Raw genomic sequence first — 20,172 nt, 5'->3', positions numbered from 1 at the left:
AAAGGGCAGTCAATTTAAACATGATAGTAATAAACATGTTCTTTAAAATCTTGCATTCATAATATGCCATCAAGAATCATTATAAAGGAATCTTCTTATTATGATTAAAGAACTTATTTATTATGAGATTTTTTTTTTCTTTTCAAAGGAGAAATTTATTAATTGAAATATTTAAACCTTGTGATCAACACCACAACAGTATCTTTTTGATCACCTCTCTATATATGTCCATAATCCACATTAAGCATACAAGTAATCATTTTTTAATTTCACATAAACTCATCATTGATACTATTTTCTTATGAACCGATTATAATAGACTATATTAACAGCTGTGGAAATATATATATTTTTTTAAATTGTGCCACTAAACTTATTGATTACACTATGAATTAGGATCATGTGTGTAACGATTTTAGTGTTGATCCATTCCATAACATTTTATGGTAATAAATTCAAATTTATTGATGTAATTTTAACCGTTTGAAAATCTAGTTAGTTTTTTAGTTTATATTTAGAGCTACTCAAAGAAATGCTTACTAAAAAGGTTTGCTTGAGCGAAGGTCAAGATCGATGAAGTGCGATGTGAGGTGTGCTCAAGCAAGATGGTAAACTTGCTTAAGTGGAACATTAAAGGTCCGAGATTTTGCATGTCTCTCGCTTGAGTGAGGTCGTAAAAATATACTTTCCTAATCTACTTTCTGAAGTGATTTCTCCATTAAAGATATTCTTCTTTGATTTTCCACTTCATCACCAAATGTTATGTCATGCTTAATGTGCTTTTTATATTACTTATTGATTTGTTAATTGCTTAACTATAGTTAAAAATTAATTGTCTGAGTGGGTCACTTCACCAATATAATTTGATAATTTTGCTCATTAATTCACATTGGGGTCTAAACAGAAATTTCAATGTTCAATCTTATTTAATTATAAAGTATGGTGAGATTTATCACAAAGTATTTGACAACATACTTACCTTTTTGAGTGACAAATTTACTTTGATAAAGTTCCCTTATCAGCAAATCTCTACAATTAGTCATTTAAATATCAAAGTTGCACGTGTTAATGGCAGGTGTTTTTTTTTTTTTTTTTTTTTTTTTCAAAAAAGCTACTAAAAAAGACATATTCATTGGTCATAAGGGCCATGACTAGAGTACACTTGCTATCTTTTTTTGTGAGTAAAACTCGTTTTCTTATGTTCAGTAATCAGGGGCAGCTGCACATACATTTTAGGGGTTCATATTAGGGGGTTCAAATGAACCCCCTGACTTGAAAAAATTTATTTGAACATCAGCTACAATGAAGAAGGTCTTTGATCAAACCATTAGGGACCTGTAAGTCTTAACTGTGATTCTTATTATGTAGTTTCTTATCATGGTAATCTCATTGCTATTTGAGTGTTCTGTTTTCTTGATTCATCATTGGCAATATTGGTGAGAAAAGATTATTCTTTGGATAGTTTCTTTTGAATTACATAGTCAGTTTTCAGAGTTTAGTCTTGTTTATTCATTCATTATATCTTGTTTCTCTATTATTATATGACAACAATTGCCTACGACGTTAATTTTTTACTGCTTTTCTTACATTATAAGAGAGGTGAATAAGAAAGTGCTTAAAGTCCCTGGAATTGAGCAGCAGGTAAAAAGATTTCCTTTAATTTTTTTTGCTTATTTGGGTTTCCAAAACTTTGATTGATTCGTCCCTGTCAATATCTGGGGGTAATGGTGGTGAGATTGAACAATAATTGCCCATGTGTTGTCCCTATGTTTATTATTGAAAGATCTTTGTCTGGTGATTATCACTCCTCTGTATTAGGCTATTGCTCCTTGACAACAATATAAATGCAGAAAAATGATCAAACATCAAATAAGATAAGCATAAACAAGTTTACGGATATACCTCTATTTTGGCAAGATAGAAACAGAGATGCTTTAAAGCTGAACTTGTTCTCTGAACCTTCTGCGAAGCTCTTTTTATTTTTATTTTTTGGTTAAAATCTGTGAAGCTTTGAACGTGGGATGGCAAGATAGAAACAGAGATGCCTTACATTCTTTGAACCTTCTGTGAAGCTTTTTTTTTTTTTTTGGTTAAAATCTATGAAGCATTTAACGTGGGATATATCTCTAACCTTCTGTGAAGCTTTTCCCTCCTATAAGGTTTTTTTTTTGTTTTTTTAGTGCACAGATATACCTCTAACTTTGTTTCACTTTTCCCTCCAAAAAGTTTATTTTTGTCCGGTTGAGTTAAATAAATCCTCCGGTTTAAGTGTTTAACTGGGGTTAAGTGTAGTGTTTTCATTTTAAATGATGTGGCACTTTTTTAGCCCTTGATAATTTTGAACTCAATCCCCACCGTGAACTGGAGCCTCTCCATTTCACTTTGAAATGGAGAGGATCCGGTTCCATTGAAAAAGGCAAAACCCAAAGCTTTTTCCAAACTCTTAACACCCTCCCATCAACCACGTGTCCTAGAAACTCACTTTTAATACATAGGAGTATTTTTTAACTTTTGCATTGAAAAGAGCACTGGTCAGCGTACAAAACAAGGAGGAAATAAACCTGGCATGCCTTCCAGCCAGATCTTCAGTACACCCACAAGAGAAACATGTAAAACAGAGGAGAAGAAGAAGAAGAAGAAGTAGGGGCGGGAAGAAGGCTGTAAAACTAAAACAGTGCTAGAAGAAGAAACTGAGAGGGTTGCAAGGCTGAAAGCGGTGGCGATAACATTTTCTTGGCTTTTTTCTTTTCTTTTTTAGTGGTATGTTTTTCTGGTTTTTTCTTTACCGGCCGAAACAACTGATTTTCTCCGGTAAGGCCGGTACAGTCCAGTATTGGCTGAAATTTGAAGCGGAACGAAATGTAAGTGTTTCTGTACCATTTCACCGACCGGTAAGATAAATATCGGCCATACTGACCAAAACGGTACGGTGTTGACTTCTTACTTTTACATCACATGGAAGAGAAAAAGGCGAGGAGTAAATTGTTCTTTTCTTAAATTACATTTGTAATCATTGTGATCTGTGGAATTTAACTGAAAAAATAACGGATCGAGCATATTTGCTTATTTCTTAAACATAGAATGGAAAATTGCTTGATTTCAAAGATAACGAGAGAAATTGTGACTCTAAACATAGAGGAGGGAAGTACTTTTTTTTTCCTACGTTTTATTCATTTATCTCCATCATTCACTTTTCTAAAAAAAGAAAATGAAAAAAATAAGTCATTGAATATTCGGCCACAGAAATGAAGATAATCATTCATTACTCAAACTGTCTCCACTTTTGTGCGATGACGAGAACCTAGCATTAAGTTGAAGCAATTAATAATGAGTAATGATAGTTATACAGTGTTGGCACGGGACACATCAAAACACAATTCTACTTTAAACTTCTTCTTTTTTCCGGAGAAAATTCTTCTTTAAACTTAATTTCATATAATACATATATTACACACCACATAGAAACTCTGAGAAAATCACACGTTAATTACATCAAATTAGAAAGTACAATCACCCTGACTGATTGCATGCAAACTTCAACACCAAGGTAAACAAATTATTAAGGCAGTGTTTGTTTTGGGTGAAAAGCATTTACGGAAGTGGTTTTCAGTAAAATAGGCTGTTTGGTTGATTCGGAAAATTGGGTCAAACGGAAAATAATATTCGTTGATCGTAAAATAAGCTCTCTAATTCCGGAAAAGCATTTCCGTTTTTATTTTATCTTCAAATCACTTCCGGAACGACGCGCGAAGGGAGAAAGAGAGAAGAAAGAAGACGCGCAAAGGGAGAAAGAGAGAGAGAAAGAGAGAGAAAGAACAACTCGATCGTCGCAGCACCGGGTCTGATCGTCGCAGCACTGCGCTGCACGACCTCGCACCCAGATCGCAGTACTGCACCGCGCGATTGCAGCACCGTGCCGCGCGATCGCGCACCCAGATCGTAGCACCGCGCCGTGCCGCCGATCTCTCTCTTTCTCGATCTCCCTCTCCCTTTTGAACCAGGTCTGATCGGTGCGATCGCACCGAGACGGCACCGATCGCACTGATCGCAATTGAGAAATGGTTGGGTTTTGATGAATTTGTCCGGATTTGATGAATTTTTTTTGATTGGGTTTTGTTTCTATGTTTGTCTACTGAGAAATGGGATTATATATTTGTTTGGGAGCTGAGAAAATGTGAGAAAGAAGAAGAAAATGTGTTTTCTATATTATTTTCAGCAACACAACCAAACACTAGAAAATATTTTCCAAAACATTTTTTCAGAATGCAACCAAACACTTGAAAGTATTTTCCTTTCCCGTAAATAGCATTTCCAGAAAATACTTATTTTCCGGAAAATATTTTACACAAACCAAACATAGCCTAAGATGATGGGGCCCTAGGATGACCCATGCGAAATCATGACTATTAGAATTCCTAAGGCCTCTTTATTTGGAAACAGCGGTCTAAAAGGCGTGCGTGTCCACACATACATACATATATATATATATATATATATATATCATGGAGAAAATAGACTTTTACCCTTATTTTTTAAAATATCTAACGATATGTTTCTATTTTGAAACTATATAAAGGTATGTCCTTGTTTTGAAACTTAATTTTCTCAAAATTGAGTTTCAATATAAAACTTGTTTTGTAAAAAATCAAGTTATAGACAATCAAACTTTTAAAAAAATAAAAATAAAAATTTATGGAACTCGAGTTTATGAAACTTAAGTACTATTCAAGAAACTCAAGTTTAATGAACTTGAGTACTATTTAAGGAACTTGAGTTCTACATTAAAACTCAATTTTGAAAAAATCGAGTTTTAAAACAGGGACATTTCGCTATGTAGTTTTAAAATAGAAATATTGTGTTCAATGTTTTAAAAAATAAGAGTAAAAGCTCATTTTCTCCTAGAAATCATATGTAATTCTCAGCTAGCTAGACACAATTGGAAGGATAACAACAAATAAAATTTTACCTTTTTTGCATATTTAGTTTCGAGTAAAATTCTTGCAGAAGTTATAGCATGGTCCTGGAGTAGATTTGACAGCATACCAGGTCTGAATGACAGTCAGAGCAAGTGCTAACAATGCGCCAAAGAAAGCCAAGAACGCCCAGGGGCTGCTGAAATGGTCGTGACAGACTTGAGCCAACCAGGTCATCAACTGGTTCTTGTAGTGCTTCTGAATTTGCACTCTGACATTGCTATATATTTCGCTGTTAGGAACCAAGCCAGTACCTATCTCATTGAAGAGTTTAGCCACGTGTTCATCACTACCAAGGCAATTATAGAGTATTCCTGCTTTCCTTAACATCTTAACATCATTGGCTTCGTCGATTAGTGAATCGAGGAAGGATATGTAAGAGGTGATCTCAAAGTCATTTTGGAAATCTAGACACATCTCGTAGGCTATCAAGTTCAAAAACTTTGGCCTTGTTGAGTCATCCACAGTTATTGGAGGAAGCCAAAGGAATCCCAAACAACCGAGTGCAGTAAAAGAAATGTCCCTCAAGCAACTATTTTCCTTTTTACTACGTTCCACATGAATAACTACTGCTCGAAGCTCTTGAAAATTGCGATAGGATTGCAAAGACATGTCCTTAGAGACGTGTTTTGTTGACTTCCCTGGCTTGTTTTGTTGATGCTTATGCAGGAGACGTCTCCTTAGAAGATCAAGAAGATGGATGGCATGTACATGATCTCCATCATCCTTCTTTTTCTTTGAGTGTTGCTTAGATTTTCGCGAGAGATACCACGATAACGAACTCAGGCAGGCGCAACGGAGAATTGATGAGTGATCCTCCGGTAGTGGTACCGTAACGTGACTATCAATGTAACTGTCAATCGATTCCTTCAAGTCAGCTTCATTCTCACTCCAGCTCATCAACCATTTGAGCAGACGATAAGGAAGCTGGTTCTCAAGCAAAAACAAATCCTGTCGTGTAAAGGCTATGCTGTCTGGTTTTATATTCAACTCTGTGAACTTATTCTTAGCTGCGCAGTATATGTATTGTAGTATTGCGCAGCCGTCCACCAACAACAGCCAAATGAGGTCCTCATCATCAAAACTCTTTGTCACTTCCTTCTTGAAGCAGTCCCTCAGTTCATTGATTTTCTTCCCAATCTTCTTATACAAGTAGTTTATCTTCTCTTTGCTACCTTTGACGAACTCATATGTCAACACAAGCTTGTACTGCTCTCCTAGCTGGTACTTGTCAATACCATGATGGATAGGACCAAGTGATACTGCTTTTGGCTCATAGTGCGTCTTGAAATCCTTGTGATCTCGCAGCACGAATATAACCTTTTGTATCTTTGGTGCTGGGGATGGTGTCACCTTTTTTCTTGCCTCCATTACTGTGTTAATCTTTGCCTCCAGGTTAGTAGAAGTAGATTCGATAGAAATGCTGTGCGTCTGGGCATCCTCAGTGACGGCGCTGCTTGTTTCACAGGCACCGGCTTCTCTTCTGAAAAATCCCTCAATGGAAATAACGTGGTCCTTCCCGGCCATAGCAAGTTTGCTCCAAAGAAGGAAATTGAATTTTGTAAATTACTGTCCTGCGTCGTTTTTGTTGGGTGCATAAAGCACATGGTCCAGCCCACAAAGTAAAAGCCCACATATGGGCTTGTATTTTTATTCCATGGCCTACTAGCATTCTTAGTTCAAGTAGATATTGTATTTGTGTGCTACTAGGATGGGTTTGCGGCTGGGGTTATTTAAATAAGGTTTATATGTGGTTTTCGTTGTGTGTGCCGCATAAGGAAAAGAAAGGTCGGTGCTGTACAGTGAAAAAAGAAGGGTGTCCGCAAATTGAAAAATAAAGAAAAAGAATTGCTGTCCTTCATAAAGGTAATTTTTGTGTGCGAGAACAAAGAAAAATAAGGGTTTTTTTTTTTTTTTTTTTTTAGTCGTGAGATATACACAAAAATTATTATAATTGATTTGATAATAGCGGAGTTTGTCTCGTGATTTTTCCTTTCAAAGAAAAAGGGTATTTGTGTTCTTGTGTGTAAGTGCTATTTTGGATTGTTAATATTTGTGATAATATTATTTGGAGCTCAACAATTTTTTTTATGTGGAAACTTAAGCAAAAGAAATTTGAGGCTCGTAGTTATTTTATTTTTTACTTTGTATAATTCTATAGTTACAAATAGGGTTGTAAATAAGCAAAGTTGAGCAAAACCAAGTATTAAAAGTTCAAACTTATTTATTTAATTGTTATTTCAAACACAAGCTAGACCAGAGCTCATCACAAAAAAAAAAAAAAAAAAAAAAAGTACAAGTTCAAAAAAAAAAAAAAGAAAAGGTACAAGTTCAATTCTGTCCGTGAGCTTCTTTTCTTTTTTTTTTTTTTTTTTTTTTTTTTTTTTTTTTTTTTGTAATGGGGTGAGCTTCTTTTCTATATATAGAAAAATCATGACTAAAATATTTCACATTTTCATATATTATGAATGTTTATTAAGAATGAACTAATTATATTATCAATAAATTACAAATAATAATTTGGTATCATATGAATATATTCACAAACTTATACAATCAATTTCAAATCTATGTAAGTATATTTTTAGACAATTATATATATATATATATATATATATATTAAAATATAATATTTTGTATAGTCAAATCAAGCATTATGTTCTCAGCCACATTATTATATTTGAGCTTGACTGATTTAATAATCAAGCTTAAACTTAAGTATAAACTTAGCTTTATTCATGAACTGTGAATCAGTGATTGAGCTATTCATAATTACAACCCTAATTACAAGAATCAAGAGGAAGAATTCGAAATTTGACTCTCCCAATAATAGAGGCGAGTAGGTTATGCCGTTGATTTATAAAGCTTATAACAATTGCGGTTATGCTTGGGGACATTTGAAATGTTTGGTTTACGAAAATAGGAGCCCCCCACCCAAAAGAAAAAGTAGTTCAATGACCCCTTTTAATGAAAAAAGTGAGTGATTGGCTCATGATTGTAGAGATACGTACGTTATTATTATTATTTTTTTCAATTCTTGTTGTAAATTTTGTTTTACATCAGCTAATTTTTTAGATCATTTGTGATTTTAAGGATTTCATTGGTTATTCCCTGTAATTTTTATATCATCCCTGGTTTTAAAGATCTCATTGGGTTTCATTACATGGGATACTTTTCTGGACTAATTATTGATAATGACTTGCTTTTATGGTTTATCCATTGAGCATGCTTGCTATTAAACATGCAATTGAAGTCTTAGCTTTTATACCAGCTTATATATATATATATATATATATATATTTATATGATTTTAAATAGGAATTTGTTGAACCAGGAAATTTCGTTAGATTAAATATGCGATGTAACATTAAAAAGTAAAAATATAATCACGTGAAATAGTCTTTACCTACATAGCAAGTTTCGTATAAACTTTTGCGATAAAAATTCTTATGTTTCTATCTCTGGCATCAAGCATGGTATCAAACTATCAATCATAAATAAAACCGTTTAGGTTTCTTATTGACGGTTATCTTTTTCCAGAGAAAAAGGTACGTAAAACGATGTTATGCCGTTCTTTGCCTCAGACAATGAGTTAAATGTGAAACACGATAGATTGATTGTGAGGTATTGAAGCTCTAGCTTGAAGAATTTAGAATCTTATTCTGCGGGAACATTTTAAGTATTGGAAGACAATAACTTAACATAACAATGTAGAGATATGGTTTGAATTTAGGGGCTTTTTATGCACATATATGATCTATATGGGAGTAATTCCACTATAAGTGGATTCACTTGTTTTTTGCCAAGTTTAAATTGAACTAGGACTCCTTGTTTTGGATGACTTGTCATTTGATGAAGGTCCACTTGAATTGGATCTCTTTTCATGTGGTGAAGGAGACTTGTTCTCCTATTAGTCTTGGAACTCTACTTGACTTTGGAGTCCAACATGAGATTGATTTGATTTAGCCGACCTTGAGAGATTGCCATGTGATTTAGAGTTATACCTGGAGTAGACTTTGTTTTTTGCTTGGATTAGTATGGTGCACGTGGACACAAGGAAATCGCATTACAAATTCTATTGCTTGAAGGACTTGCATCATTGCTGACTTGAATATCCTATATAAACAGAGTGTGTTGCAGCAAATTTAGAGTGTGTGTGAGAAAAAGAGGCTTTCTATTGTTTGGTTATTTGATATTTGTAGGTTGCAATTTGAAATAGTAAGAGAGGCTTGTTGTTGCTAAGTTTTGGTTTTGTGATTTGGTGATTTGCTCTCTCTTAGTGTGTTGCAACTTTTGGATTTGATTTGTGATTCTCTCTTTGGTTTGTGCAAAATCTGCATTTGGTTTTTGGTATTGGTATTTGGTATTTGTGAACTTTTGGTTCTTTGGTTTGTATTTGTGAGAAAGAGCTATTTGGGTGTATTTGGGATTTTGGTTTGTGAGAGTGCCTCTACACTAGTTTGTATTATCCCAAATTTGTTATAGTGAAATGTGTTGGTCGTCGCCTGTTGATGTAGGCTATTGCCGAACCATGTAATTCTTGGTGTTTTGTGTCTTTTTTTTTTTAATTAATTTTCTTTGTTCCTATTGTTAGTTTGAAGATCTTTCATAAGCCTAAAATATTTTCACAATCAATTTTGGTAATTTGAGCTTCCGCTCTTTTACAACAAACAATTCAATAAATAAAATACATTAAAATAGGTATTGCTATCTATAAAATACATTGAATTTCTAGTAGTGGGATAATATAATTTAACCGAATGGAGAACATTCGAAAGGGGTTTGTGCAATCTCCATTTTTCGATGGAGTATTCATTAATTCGTTAATTCTCTTACAAAATTATCTATTGTGTCCTGCAATGATTGACTCTCTAATTAAATGGTGCCTCAAGAAATGGTTAACATTAAATCAAGTTCAAATTTAGATTGCATTCCTTGTACTATATTTTGACTTTGAAGCTATTTAGAAGAAATTCTTATAATAATTTCCTTATTCCAATGACAACTTATTATATATAAATCAGAAGAACAGAATCTAAAATCTTATTCAATAATAGACAGTAATGTGCAAAATCAAGCAATTAGTAAATATTTAAACAAAGGCTCAAACATTATAACCCGTCGAATTTGTAAAGATTTAAACAAATATTAGAAAGATTCAAACATTATCATTCATCTTCTTAATTGTGCTACTGTTGTATTATCCATTTTTGTTTCTATTATAACATGGTAAATGACTAAAATTAATTTTAACATTTGTTTTTTTAATCAAAATCAAAGAGTACGCATTTGAAATTCTTCTTATATTGTATTTGTGCTATTTTTTTTTTTAAACATCAACAAATGAGATAGAGTTTTCTTGAATACTAACCAACAGTCTTATAAGCCAGAGATGATAAATCCACAAAAATACATTGGAAAATAGAATGTCATTGAAAAAGAAAACTGATAAACATCAATGTAAATGAGGCTCTAGAAAGTGAGTTCCTATACACCATGACATCACAGGAAAAAATATAGAAGTTTTGGGTTTCATTTACTGTCTGCCAGCTAATCAAGTATAATTATCTAAAATCCATAAAACATGGCAAGTTTAAATAAATGAACCAAAAAAAATAAAAATATTTGAAGGTTGAGAAACACCGAACTCAAGTTTAACAGCATAATTTAATATTTTTGTCTTCATTTAGTATATAAGTGGTCAATAAAATGGAACATGGTGGTTATAATGAATGCCATTCATATTAAAGTAGCATACTGAATTCACAAAATTGAGTATATATACTTGGAAAATGAAAATGAAAATGAAATTAAGCGTTATATTAATGAACTAATTTATGGGGGAAAAAAACATAAAAATTACATATCTAATCATTTTGACTAGAAACCAACTTATTTAGAATTAGTACCTAAAATTTTAAGAATTAAGATACATACTTCAGCATTATAGGTATTCCACTACTATCAATTATTACATTAAAACACCAAACCCACAAACACCGGAAGAGACAAATGGTGGAGACCATAAATCATCTATAAAAACTCGAAAATCAACAATTATAGTGCATGAAATCCGTTATGAATCATATGCTTAACCACAAACACTGAAAATCTAAAATACTAGATACCACAAATCAAATATACAATAATGGCTTGAAATTTAAATTAGCAAATTATAGAACCCTCACTATTACAAACTAAAATCTCTCAAAACCCAACACAATGTTGTCATTGAGCTAAACTGAATTGTAAAACCACACAAACACAAATAAGTCAAATTTATTACAAAGAGTGTTTGTTTTCTTATTCTACTGTTTTATCTGGTGTGTTGTTTTGTTATTGACTTCTATTTGTCTCCATTCTCGTCTCACTACTGGTGTGCCGAGACTAGTGGGTGTCTTTTTCTGGGGTATTGGGAAACAATTCTCTTTCATTTTTTTTCTTCTCCAACTTGTTCTTTGATATGGAAGACCTAGCAGCTAGTTGGGATAACTTGTCTTTGTCCGAAAAAGAAAATTCTGGGTACACTATGCGGGCGGACCATCGTACTGGGGAGTATATGTTGGCTGCCAAATTTCTTACTCCACGCTTCTTGATAATGGAGGCGGTGGCTAGAACATTTAAGCAGCTATGGAGATCAACAAATGGCTTTAAAGTTAGGCGCTTGGGAGAACATAAGTGTCTTTTTGTTTTTGACAACCTCCCTGATGTAGACCGTATCATCAAAAATCAGCCTTGGAGCTTCGACAAATACCTAGTTGTTATTCAAAGGTATGATGGTGAATCCCCGGTGCGTGAATTAATCTTTAATAAGGTTACGTTTTGGGTGCAGGTTCATGACATCCCATACAGGTATATGACGAAGCATATGGCTGAATGCTTATGTGATATTATCGGTGAAGTGCAAAAATCTTCTGGGGCAGTCGATGATGATGGGGGTCAGTTCATGAGAGTTCGAGTTACTCTTGATATTAACTTACCGCTATGCCGGGGCCGTGTTATTACCCTTGAAGGAGGGGGCAAGTCTTGGGTTTCCTTCAAGTATGAGCGCCTTCCGAATTTGTGTTACTGGTGTGGTGGTCTAAGCCATGATGAAAAAAATTGTGAATTATGGATTAGCAGTAAGGGTACTCTCAAGACTGAAAATCAACAATTTGGGCCATGTTTAAGAGCCGCTCCGTACACCTCTGCAGGGAGAGACGTTATCTACGTTCCGGGGTATTATGAGAACCGGTTCTCGAAGCCGGATAATCTGTCACAGTGTCCGGTGGATGCAGCGGCTATGGAGGTGGGAATTAATTCAGAGGCGCCGATGGAGCATTCAGTTAAGGGAAAGGCGCATGTTGAGGAGTTAGTTAATGCAGTATCCGTTTCAAATCCAAACTCATCTGCTGGGATGGATGGAGTAACGCATGACAAACTTAATAGCTCTATTCCAAAAATTACGGTAGCAGTATCCCAGCCAGTTTTGGAAATTCCAACGGGTCAGAAACAGAGTAATGACAGGGATTTATTCTCGGAAACTCTTAAGGAGATTGACGCCGAAATTTCCAAATTTGATTCCCTTAGCCACGTGGATGTAAGCAACGAGTCTCAAGGCATTTGTTCTGTCTGTAGTGATCCTTGCCCCACGCCCCAAGCACGTGACTCACTTAAGCAGCCCAACTCTTTCCAGTTACAGAATTCGACCCTCACTGATGTCCCTGTTTTGACCGATACCTCTGTTCCATATTCAGGTACCTGGAAAAGATTTTCTCGCCCACTTCAGGGGGCAGCCTCTTCGCAAGTCCAAAACTCATCCTTAAAAAGGCCCTTTTCTCTACTCCATGAATCAAATGAGTTACCTAACAAAAAACGTTTGGTTTCTCAGGCGAAGTCAGGAAGTATTACTCAATTGGCAGAGACTGATATTCAGTCCTGCCAGGAGCCATGAGTGTCCTAGTTTGGAATTGTCGTGGGCTTGGGAACCCACAGACAATTCGAGAGCTCGGGAATTTGGTCCGGGCACAAGATCCTGCGGTTGTGTTCTTGGCCGAGACATGGCTGACAGAAGATAGGCTGAAGTTTCTTTTGCGGAATTTTGTTTGTGATCAGAAGTTTGTTGTTTCAAAAATAAGTCAGGGGGGCGGTCTTGCTCTTCTGTGGAGGTCTGATTTTGACGTTAAGGTAGTGTCTTCTTCAATAAATCATATTGATGCTGTGATTAATTCAGGGAAGGAAAACTCTTGGAGGTTTACGGGTTTCTACGGTAATCCCGAGACTCACAAACATCATGAGTCTTGGGCTGTCCTAAAAAATCTGAACCGAAATTCTTCCTTTCCTTGGCTTTGTTCGGGTGATTTTAATGAGATTTTAAGGTCTCATGAAAAGAAAGGTGGTAGAGCAAGACCGGAGGTACAGATGCGGGACTTCCGGGACACATTGGATGAATGTGGTTTTGCCGACTTGGGGTTTAGTGGCCAAAAATTCACTTGGTGTAAAAGGTTGGCAGGAGGTGTTATGGTTTGGGAGCGTCTTGATAGGGCCGTGGCTAATCAAGAATGGATTTCTATGTTTCCGGGATACTCAGTAACTCATCTTGACACGGTCTTCTCGGACCATAAACCCTTAAGTATTTATATGGAGGGGTTTCAAATCCGAAATCAAAGACCATGGAGGTTTGAACAAGTTTGGTTGAATGATGAGGCGTGTCGTTCTACGGTGGAAGCCGCTTGGGAGAGCCCTTTTTTCTCTCCCAACCCGATGTCGGTGGTTGAGACTAACGTGGAAAATTGTCAGAGGCATTTAAAAAAATGGAGTAAGGAATCTTTTGGTAATATATCTCGGGCTCTTGGGGAAAAAAAAAAAACAAATCAAAGTGGCGGAGGGGGAGGCGGTGAGAAGTGGAAATGGGGACCGGTTACATGCCTTGAAGGTTGAATTAAGGGAACTTCTTATTAAGGAAGAAAAGCTTTGGCAGCAGCGTTCCAAGTTGCATTGGCTTAAAGAAGGGGATCAAAATACACGTTACTTCCATGGTAAAGCTTCTCAGAGGTATAGGAAAAATTGTATCAAACGCTTAAGAAACAAAAATGGGGAGTGGGTTGATGGGGAGGACCAAATTGCTCAATTATTTATTGACTATTACAGTGAGCTTTTCACAACTTCAAATCCTTCTCATTTGGAGGAGGTATTGGAGAATATTCCGCAGGTTGTCTCAGATTCTATGAATGCGGATTTGGTGAAACCTTTTGTTAAGAAAGAGGTGGATGTGGCCCTTAAGCAGATGGCACCTCTGAAAGCGCCAGGCCCGGATGACATGCCCCCCATTTTCTATCAACACTATTGGGACTCCATTGGTGATGACGTGTCTTGTGCTGTTCTTTCCTGCCTTAATTCAGGTTCTATCCCAGCTAGTCTTAATCATACTCATATCACCCTTATCCCCAAGATAAAAAATCCCGAAAGTGTTTCTGATTTTAGGCCTATATCTTTATGTAACATTCTGTATAAGTTAATTTCTAAGGTGTTGGCTAACCGTTTGAAAACTCTGTTGCCATATGTTGTATCTGAATCCCAGAGTGCCTTTCAATCCGATAAGGCTATCTCGGATAATATTTTGGTAGCTTTTGAAACATTACATCATATGAAGATCAAAAAAACGGGGAAGGAGGGGTTTATGGCCATGAAATTGGATATGAGTAAGGCTTACGATAGGGTTGAGTGGATTTTTTTGGAGAAGTTGATGCGAAAGATGGGTTTCCATGAGAGATGGGTTGATATGGTTATGGCTACAATCAAATCCGTGTCTTACTCTTTCTTGATCAATGGGTTCCCCCGAGGATTCATTAAGCCTACTAGGGGGATTCGTCAAGGCGACCCCCTATCCCCTTATCTTTTCTTGTTGTGCTCGGAAGGATTTAATGGGTTGCTCAATAAAGCCGTGGCTAGGGGTGATTTAAGGGGCTTCTCGCTTTGTAAGAATGGCCCACAAATCTCACACTTATTCTTTGCCGATGATAGCTTGATTTTTTGTCGGGCAAGGATGGGTGATGTGCAAGCAATCCAAGTGGCGTTATCCCTATATGAGAGAGCATCCGGGCAAAAAATAAATGGCTCAAAAACAAATCTTTTTTTTGGTAAATCTGTCCTTGAGAGCACCAAATTAGATTTGATGAACTACCTAGGGGTGCCGGAGGTAAAGGAGTATGAAAAGTACCTAGGATTGCCGGCTATGGTGGGTAGGAAGAAAAAGGAGAGTTTTATCTATATTAAGGAGAGGATTTGGGGGAAACTTCAAGGGTGGAAGGAGAAACTTTTGTCACAAGCCGGTAGGGAGGTGTTATTGAAAGCTATTGTGCAAGCAATCCCATCTTTTGCTATGAGTTGTTTTCTTTTACCGGTGAACCTTTGCCATGAGATTGAGGTTATGATAAAAAAAATTTTTTGGGGTCAACGTGGTGAGAGAAGAAAGATTCATTGGAAAAATTGGGAGTCTTTGTGTATGCCAAAAAATGAAGGCGGAATGGGTTTCAAGGAACTTAGGAAGTTCAACGAAGCCATGTTAGCTAAGCAAGTTTGGCGGCTGGTTCATGACCAAAAATCTCTCTTTTATCGGGATTTTAAGGCAAAGTTTTTTCCTTCGGGGGACATTTTTTCAGCACATGTCAAAACGGGGTCATATGCATGGCGGAGTATCCTTAAGGCACGCTACATAATTGCTGAAGGTGCTAGATATAGAGTGGGGAACGGCCAATCTGTCCGGATTTACAATGATTGTTGGCTGCCTGGTGATGGGTCAGGCAAAGTGATCTCTCCCCCCTCTTTGTTATCTGCTGAGTCGAGAGTTTCAGACATTATAGATGCTGATACGGGTTGGTGGAATGTGCATCTGTTGGAGCGAGTTTTTCTGCCATTTGAGGTGCAGAAAATAAAGTCCATCCCTCTTTGTCTTATCCCACAAGAAGACATGTTGATTTGGCCAAAAACTAAGGATGGCCAGTATTCGGTGAAGCTTGGGTACCAACTGGTGTGTGCCAAGGAGCTCTCTGGTTCACCGTCAGGATCATCAAATGAGGCAAACCGGAGGTTGTGGTCTGGTTTATGGAGAATGAAGGTGCCCAGCAAAGTTAAGACTTTTGCTTGGCGGGCTTGCTCGGAGTCCCTTCCCACGATGGTGAATTTGGCTAGGCGAAGAGTGGTTCTGTCCAGCAGCTGCACGGGGTGTAACAGGGGGCCTGAGACAGTGTTTCATGCTCTATGGGGGTGTGAGAAGGTGAAGGAGGCATGGGGTACTAACTTTGATGAGTTGCGGAGTGCAACGAATCAAAATTTATTTTTTGTTGATCTTTTCAGGTTGGCGCTGCAGAATCCACGTGGAGCTGAAGGTTTCATAATGATCTGTTGGTCTATCTGGAATCGGCGCAACAAAATCCGAGTTAATGAGGTTGCTGCTCCCCTTGAGAAGATTCCGGAGCTGGCACAGAAGCAGCTGACGGATTTTCAACAATTCTGTGCAAAACCAGAAACAAAAATGGTGGCGCGGAAGGCCATCTGGAAGCCTCCTGATGCAGCGCTGCTGAAAGCAAATTTCGACGGAGCGGTTTTCGACGATCTGGGAGCTGCTGGAATTGGTGTGGTGGTGCGTAATTCGCTGGGTGAGGTCTTGGCGGCTCTGTCTGAAATAATTCCCCTGCCTTCATCCATTGCTGCTCTGGAAACTATGGCAGCAAGGCGGGCTGCTCTGTTTGTCCGTGAGTGTGGTTTCAGTGGTGTTATTTTTGAAGGGGATTCAGAAGAGTCTATTTCAGCTATAAAGAAGAAAAATTTTCAGCATCCAGTTGTGGGTCATTTAGTTCAAGACATTATGTCTTCAGTCAGTATGTTCCAATATTATTCTTTCTCTCATACGCGTCGGCATGGCAATGTTTTAGCACATGCGTTGGCTAGACGAGCGAGATTGTCTTTTCCTACTTTAGTTTGGATGAATTCCGTTCCTACGGATATTTATCGTTTTTTTGTATCTGACATTCCAGTAATAAAATAATTTTTGTCGGCCTGGTCGGGCAGGCCTGATTCTCAAAAAAAAAAAATAAAAAAAAATAAGCCAACTATATTACAAATAAGCCAAATAAGCCAACTATATTTTTTAGAAGAAAAAAACTGATTAAAGTATACAAAACAATCATACAACTAAAATCGGCATATGTGTCTAATGAATTAACCAAGCATGTTAATCGATCAATACGAATCCAACTACAAATCAATCAAATCTAAGTCATATTCTGCAAATTATGTATCTGTTAGTGATTTCAATCAACTTCCCTATTTAATTGTTTCTAACCCCAAACCAAACAAAGTAGAGTGTTAGAGTCGTTCTCCCATTAAATCAAACGATATATATTGGAGTGAAACACTCTATTTATTAAATTTCAGCGAGATTTTGTTTAGATTCCATTTCTTTATAATGTAAAACCAAGACTAAAATCAATTTGTTTTTGTAATTTCTATAATCTATAAAAATATAACAAAAGAAGATGTATAAAATTGAGAGGGTTTATTGTAGAAGACAAACATTTCGAGAGAGAACCAAACAACCACAACAAAATCAAATCTAACTCAACTATGTGAATCAAAACTAATACAACTAAAATAACCAAAGAAAATTCATATTTCATCCCCAAATTCAGGAGAAAAAAAATGGAAAAAATAATTATCAGTGGTAGTTCCTAATATTGTGAATTTGTAAATCTGAATTCGACAAAAGGACGGGAATAAAAAGAAATAAACATAAATAAAATACCTTGATTTGAAGAAGAAAGAAAATCACGCTATCCAGGCCTTTGAAATTGATTGGGTATATGTTTTTGCAAAAAGAAACAGTACAGATGACTTGACCATATGCTCTCTCTCTCTCTCTCTCTCTTTGGGGTGTGACATTTTAGGTTGGGTTTTAAATCATGCATTTGATTTTCAAGAATTTATTTATTTCGCCTTTTTTTGTGGAAAAGTTTCACTTTTTTAATAATCAAAGACACAAAAATTATGACCATGGCATAAAATCATATAACCAATTTCTACGCAAAAATAAAAGTGGTAAAGTCATCTTCGTCTAACACATATATTAGGTGACCTTAATATAATTCTCTATCATGTTTATAATGACAATCATATACAATGCTTGCAAAAGAATGAAAAAAAAAAAAGAAAAAAAAAATTTAGTAAAAGAAAACAAACTTGAAAGAGAAAGAACCCGAAGCATTTGATATCACAATTATAATAAGTCCCTTTTTCCATGAAAAATAGATCCTTAAACAAGAGCTATTATGAAAAAAATTGTCATATTCAAAAAATTGTTACTCTAATTTTAACTGAGAAGATGAAATTCTTTCAAACAAAGGTATATTTTCTCTATTTCTTTTCTTCTTTGTTTCTTAAATTTATCATATATTTTCAACTCTTTTCCTTTCACTTGGGACTCATTTGACTTGAAATTTCATAAATTCAAATACGAAAATTTATAGATAAACTGCTGATTTACATACATTGGAGAACAATTCAACAAAATTTAGATCTACTGTTAAACCATACAACCATACTAAGTAAATAATCTGTTAATATGCAGTGAAAAAATGTTTAGCAAAATCTTTGTTATTTATTTGTTTGTTTCTAAAGGCAGTAAATAATTCTAGGGAAACTATAATTTCACTTTGGAAAAAATCATCAATAAATCTACACTCCTAAGCTTTTATATTTTTCTATTAAAATCAAGGTTGATACTCACCAACCTTCATGACTATTCTAAATTTTTTTGTGTACAAAAATAAAGTTAATGTCTTGGACCTGAAATGTACATAATTTTAAAGTGTTTTTAATGCTAGAATTAAATGAATTCAAAATTCAGGGGCAAATGAAAAAAATAAAATAAATTACAAATCTAACAAAAAAAACTGTCAAATAAAAACCAAATCTAACCAAAATACAAAATACGATAAAACATAAATCAATTCAAATTTCAGGGGCAAACAAAAAAAAGTACAGATCTAACAAAAACCGCTAAACAAAAACAAAATCTAACTAATACAATAATAGACAAAACAGTACTCAAGAAGTTGAAAAAAAAAATTAAATGAGAAATTAGGGTAAAAGGTAGCCAAACCTTAAACCTTGATTGAGTAATTCTTTTTACAAAAGACCCAACGACTTTATCGGGCACAGAAAATCAGTATTCTGCTATTGAAGAAAAAAGATGGAAGAGAAAGGAAAAATTAATTGGGAAGATGGAATATAATTATATCAAAATACAACCAAAATAAAACATTCTTACCCAGATTCCTTAATCAAAATCAAATTTAATCCAAACACCTAAATTGATATCAACCCGACCAAAATAACCAAATTTAAATAACAATTAATTCATAAATTTTAACAAAGAAAAAAAAAAAAAAAAAAACTTTACCTGTGGGTTACAGTAGTTTGATGGTGGTGGGAGATCGAACTTTGGCGGGCATATGGCCTAGTGAACTCAAAGTTAATTATGAGTCTTGTTGGTAGTTGTTCCAACCTAATAAATCTGATCATAGGGTGATGTGAAGTCAGTCTAGGGAGTTGTCATCTCTATTGGAAGTTGTCATCTTTATTATTTCGCATGCAATGTATTCACCGATAATTATTAATAAGAAATCAGAAGAAGGAAAGAAAGTTTCTATTTAGAAAATCATTTGCAAGTGTCGTTGCTTTGGAGTTGAGTGATTCCTCCTAACAATCAAGTGTGTGACTTGGTCGCGTTAAGTGACATCCACGATTAGTAGCGTTGAGTGACATCCGCTACCTCCAATTTAGTGGCATCCCTAAACTATTCATCCTATCATTAGGTTAAATCTTTGATTTAGCCTATCTAGCAGGTCTTAGCTTGCATCAAATTGGTATAAGAGCTAGTATTCTTGTCGTTCTACCTAAGTTCTCATTTTGTTTCAGAAAAGTCTGTTCATCTTCTTTAGAAATTCTATAATTTCTCGTGAGGATTCTATTTTCATGCCATGTATGGTTGGAGAGGTCTATGTTTCTAGTTTCTAGCAAAAAAAGCGGATTGTGATTTTGAGTTTCCTACCGCGAGATATTTGTGATTTACTAAGCAAATGTTAATCTATCAGAAAGTTACGAATTTTCTGGTTCTTATTCGAAATGGCTCCAAGACATCAAAGGAACACCGATAGTGTTG

The 20,172-nt window shown here is 35.6% G+C and overlaps 2 protein-coding genes across 2 annotated transcripts; one reads left to right on the top strand and one right to left on the bottom strand.

The window, feature by feature from the left end:
- Positions 1 to 4,979: 4,979 nt before the first annotated feature.
- LOC126690926 (UPF0481 protein At3g47200-like) lies at positions 4,980 to 6,357 on the bottom strand. The gene has a single exon (XM_050386032.1). The coding sequence runs from the start codon at positions 6,342 to 6,344 to the stop codon at positions 4,980 to 4,982; it is 1,365 nt and encodes a 454-aa protein (XP_050241989.1). The 5' UTR covers positions 6,345 to 6,357.
- Positions 6,358 to 12,902: 6,545 nt separating this feature from the next.
- LOC126691444 (uncharacterized) lies at positions 12,903 to 19,951 on the top strand. The gene is made up of 3 exons (XM_050386492.1): positions 12,903 to 13,541; positions 13,888 to 16,831; positions 19,929 to 19,951. Exons 1-3 carry the CDS (start codon positions 12,903 to 12,905, stop codon positions 19,949 to 19,951), a joined length of 3,606 nt encoding a protein of 1,201 aa, XP_050242449.1.
- Positions 19,952 to 20,172: the final 221 nt, after the last annotated feature.

The sequence above is a fragment of the Quercus robur genome, chromosome 7, assembly GCF_932294415.1.
Source record: "Quercus robur chromosome 7, dhQueRobu3.1, whole genome shotgun sequence".
Lineage (NCBI taxonomy): Eukaryota > Viridiplantae > Streptophyta > Magnoliopsida > Fagales > Fagaceae > Quercus > Quercus robur.
The sequence above is the reverse complement of the archived record's forward strand: the minus strand, read 5'-3'. Positions and strand labels throughout refer to the sequence as shown.

Coding starts and splice junctions, on each gene's coding strand:
- LOC126691444 (XM_050386492.1), top strand. CDS start 12,903: ATGAGTGTCCTAGTTTGGAATTGTCGTGGGCTTGGGAACCCACAGACA. Junction 13,542..13,887: donor CTATGTTTCCGGGATACTCA/GTAACTCATCTT, acceptor CATGCCTTGAAG/GTTGAATTAAGGGAACTTCT. Junction 16,832..19,928: donor AGACATTATGTCTTCAGTCA/GTATGTTCCAAT, acceptor ATTTTGTTTCAG/AAAAGTCTGTTCATCTTCTT.
- LOC126690926 (XM_050386032.1), bottom strand. CDS start 6,344: ATGGAGGCAAGAAAAAAGGTGACACCATCCCCAGCACCAAAGATACAA.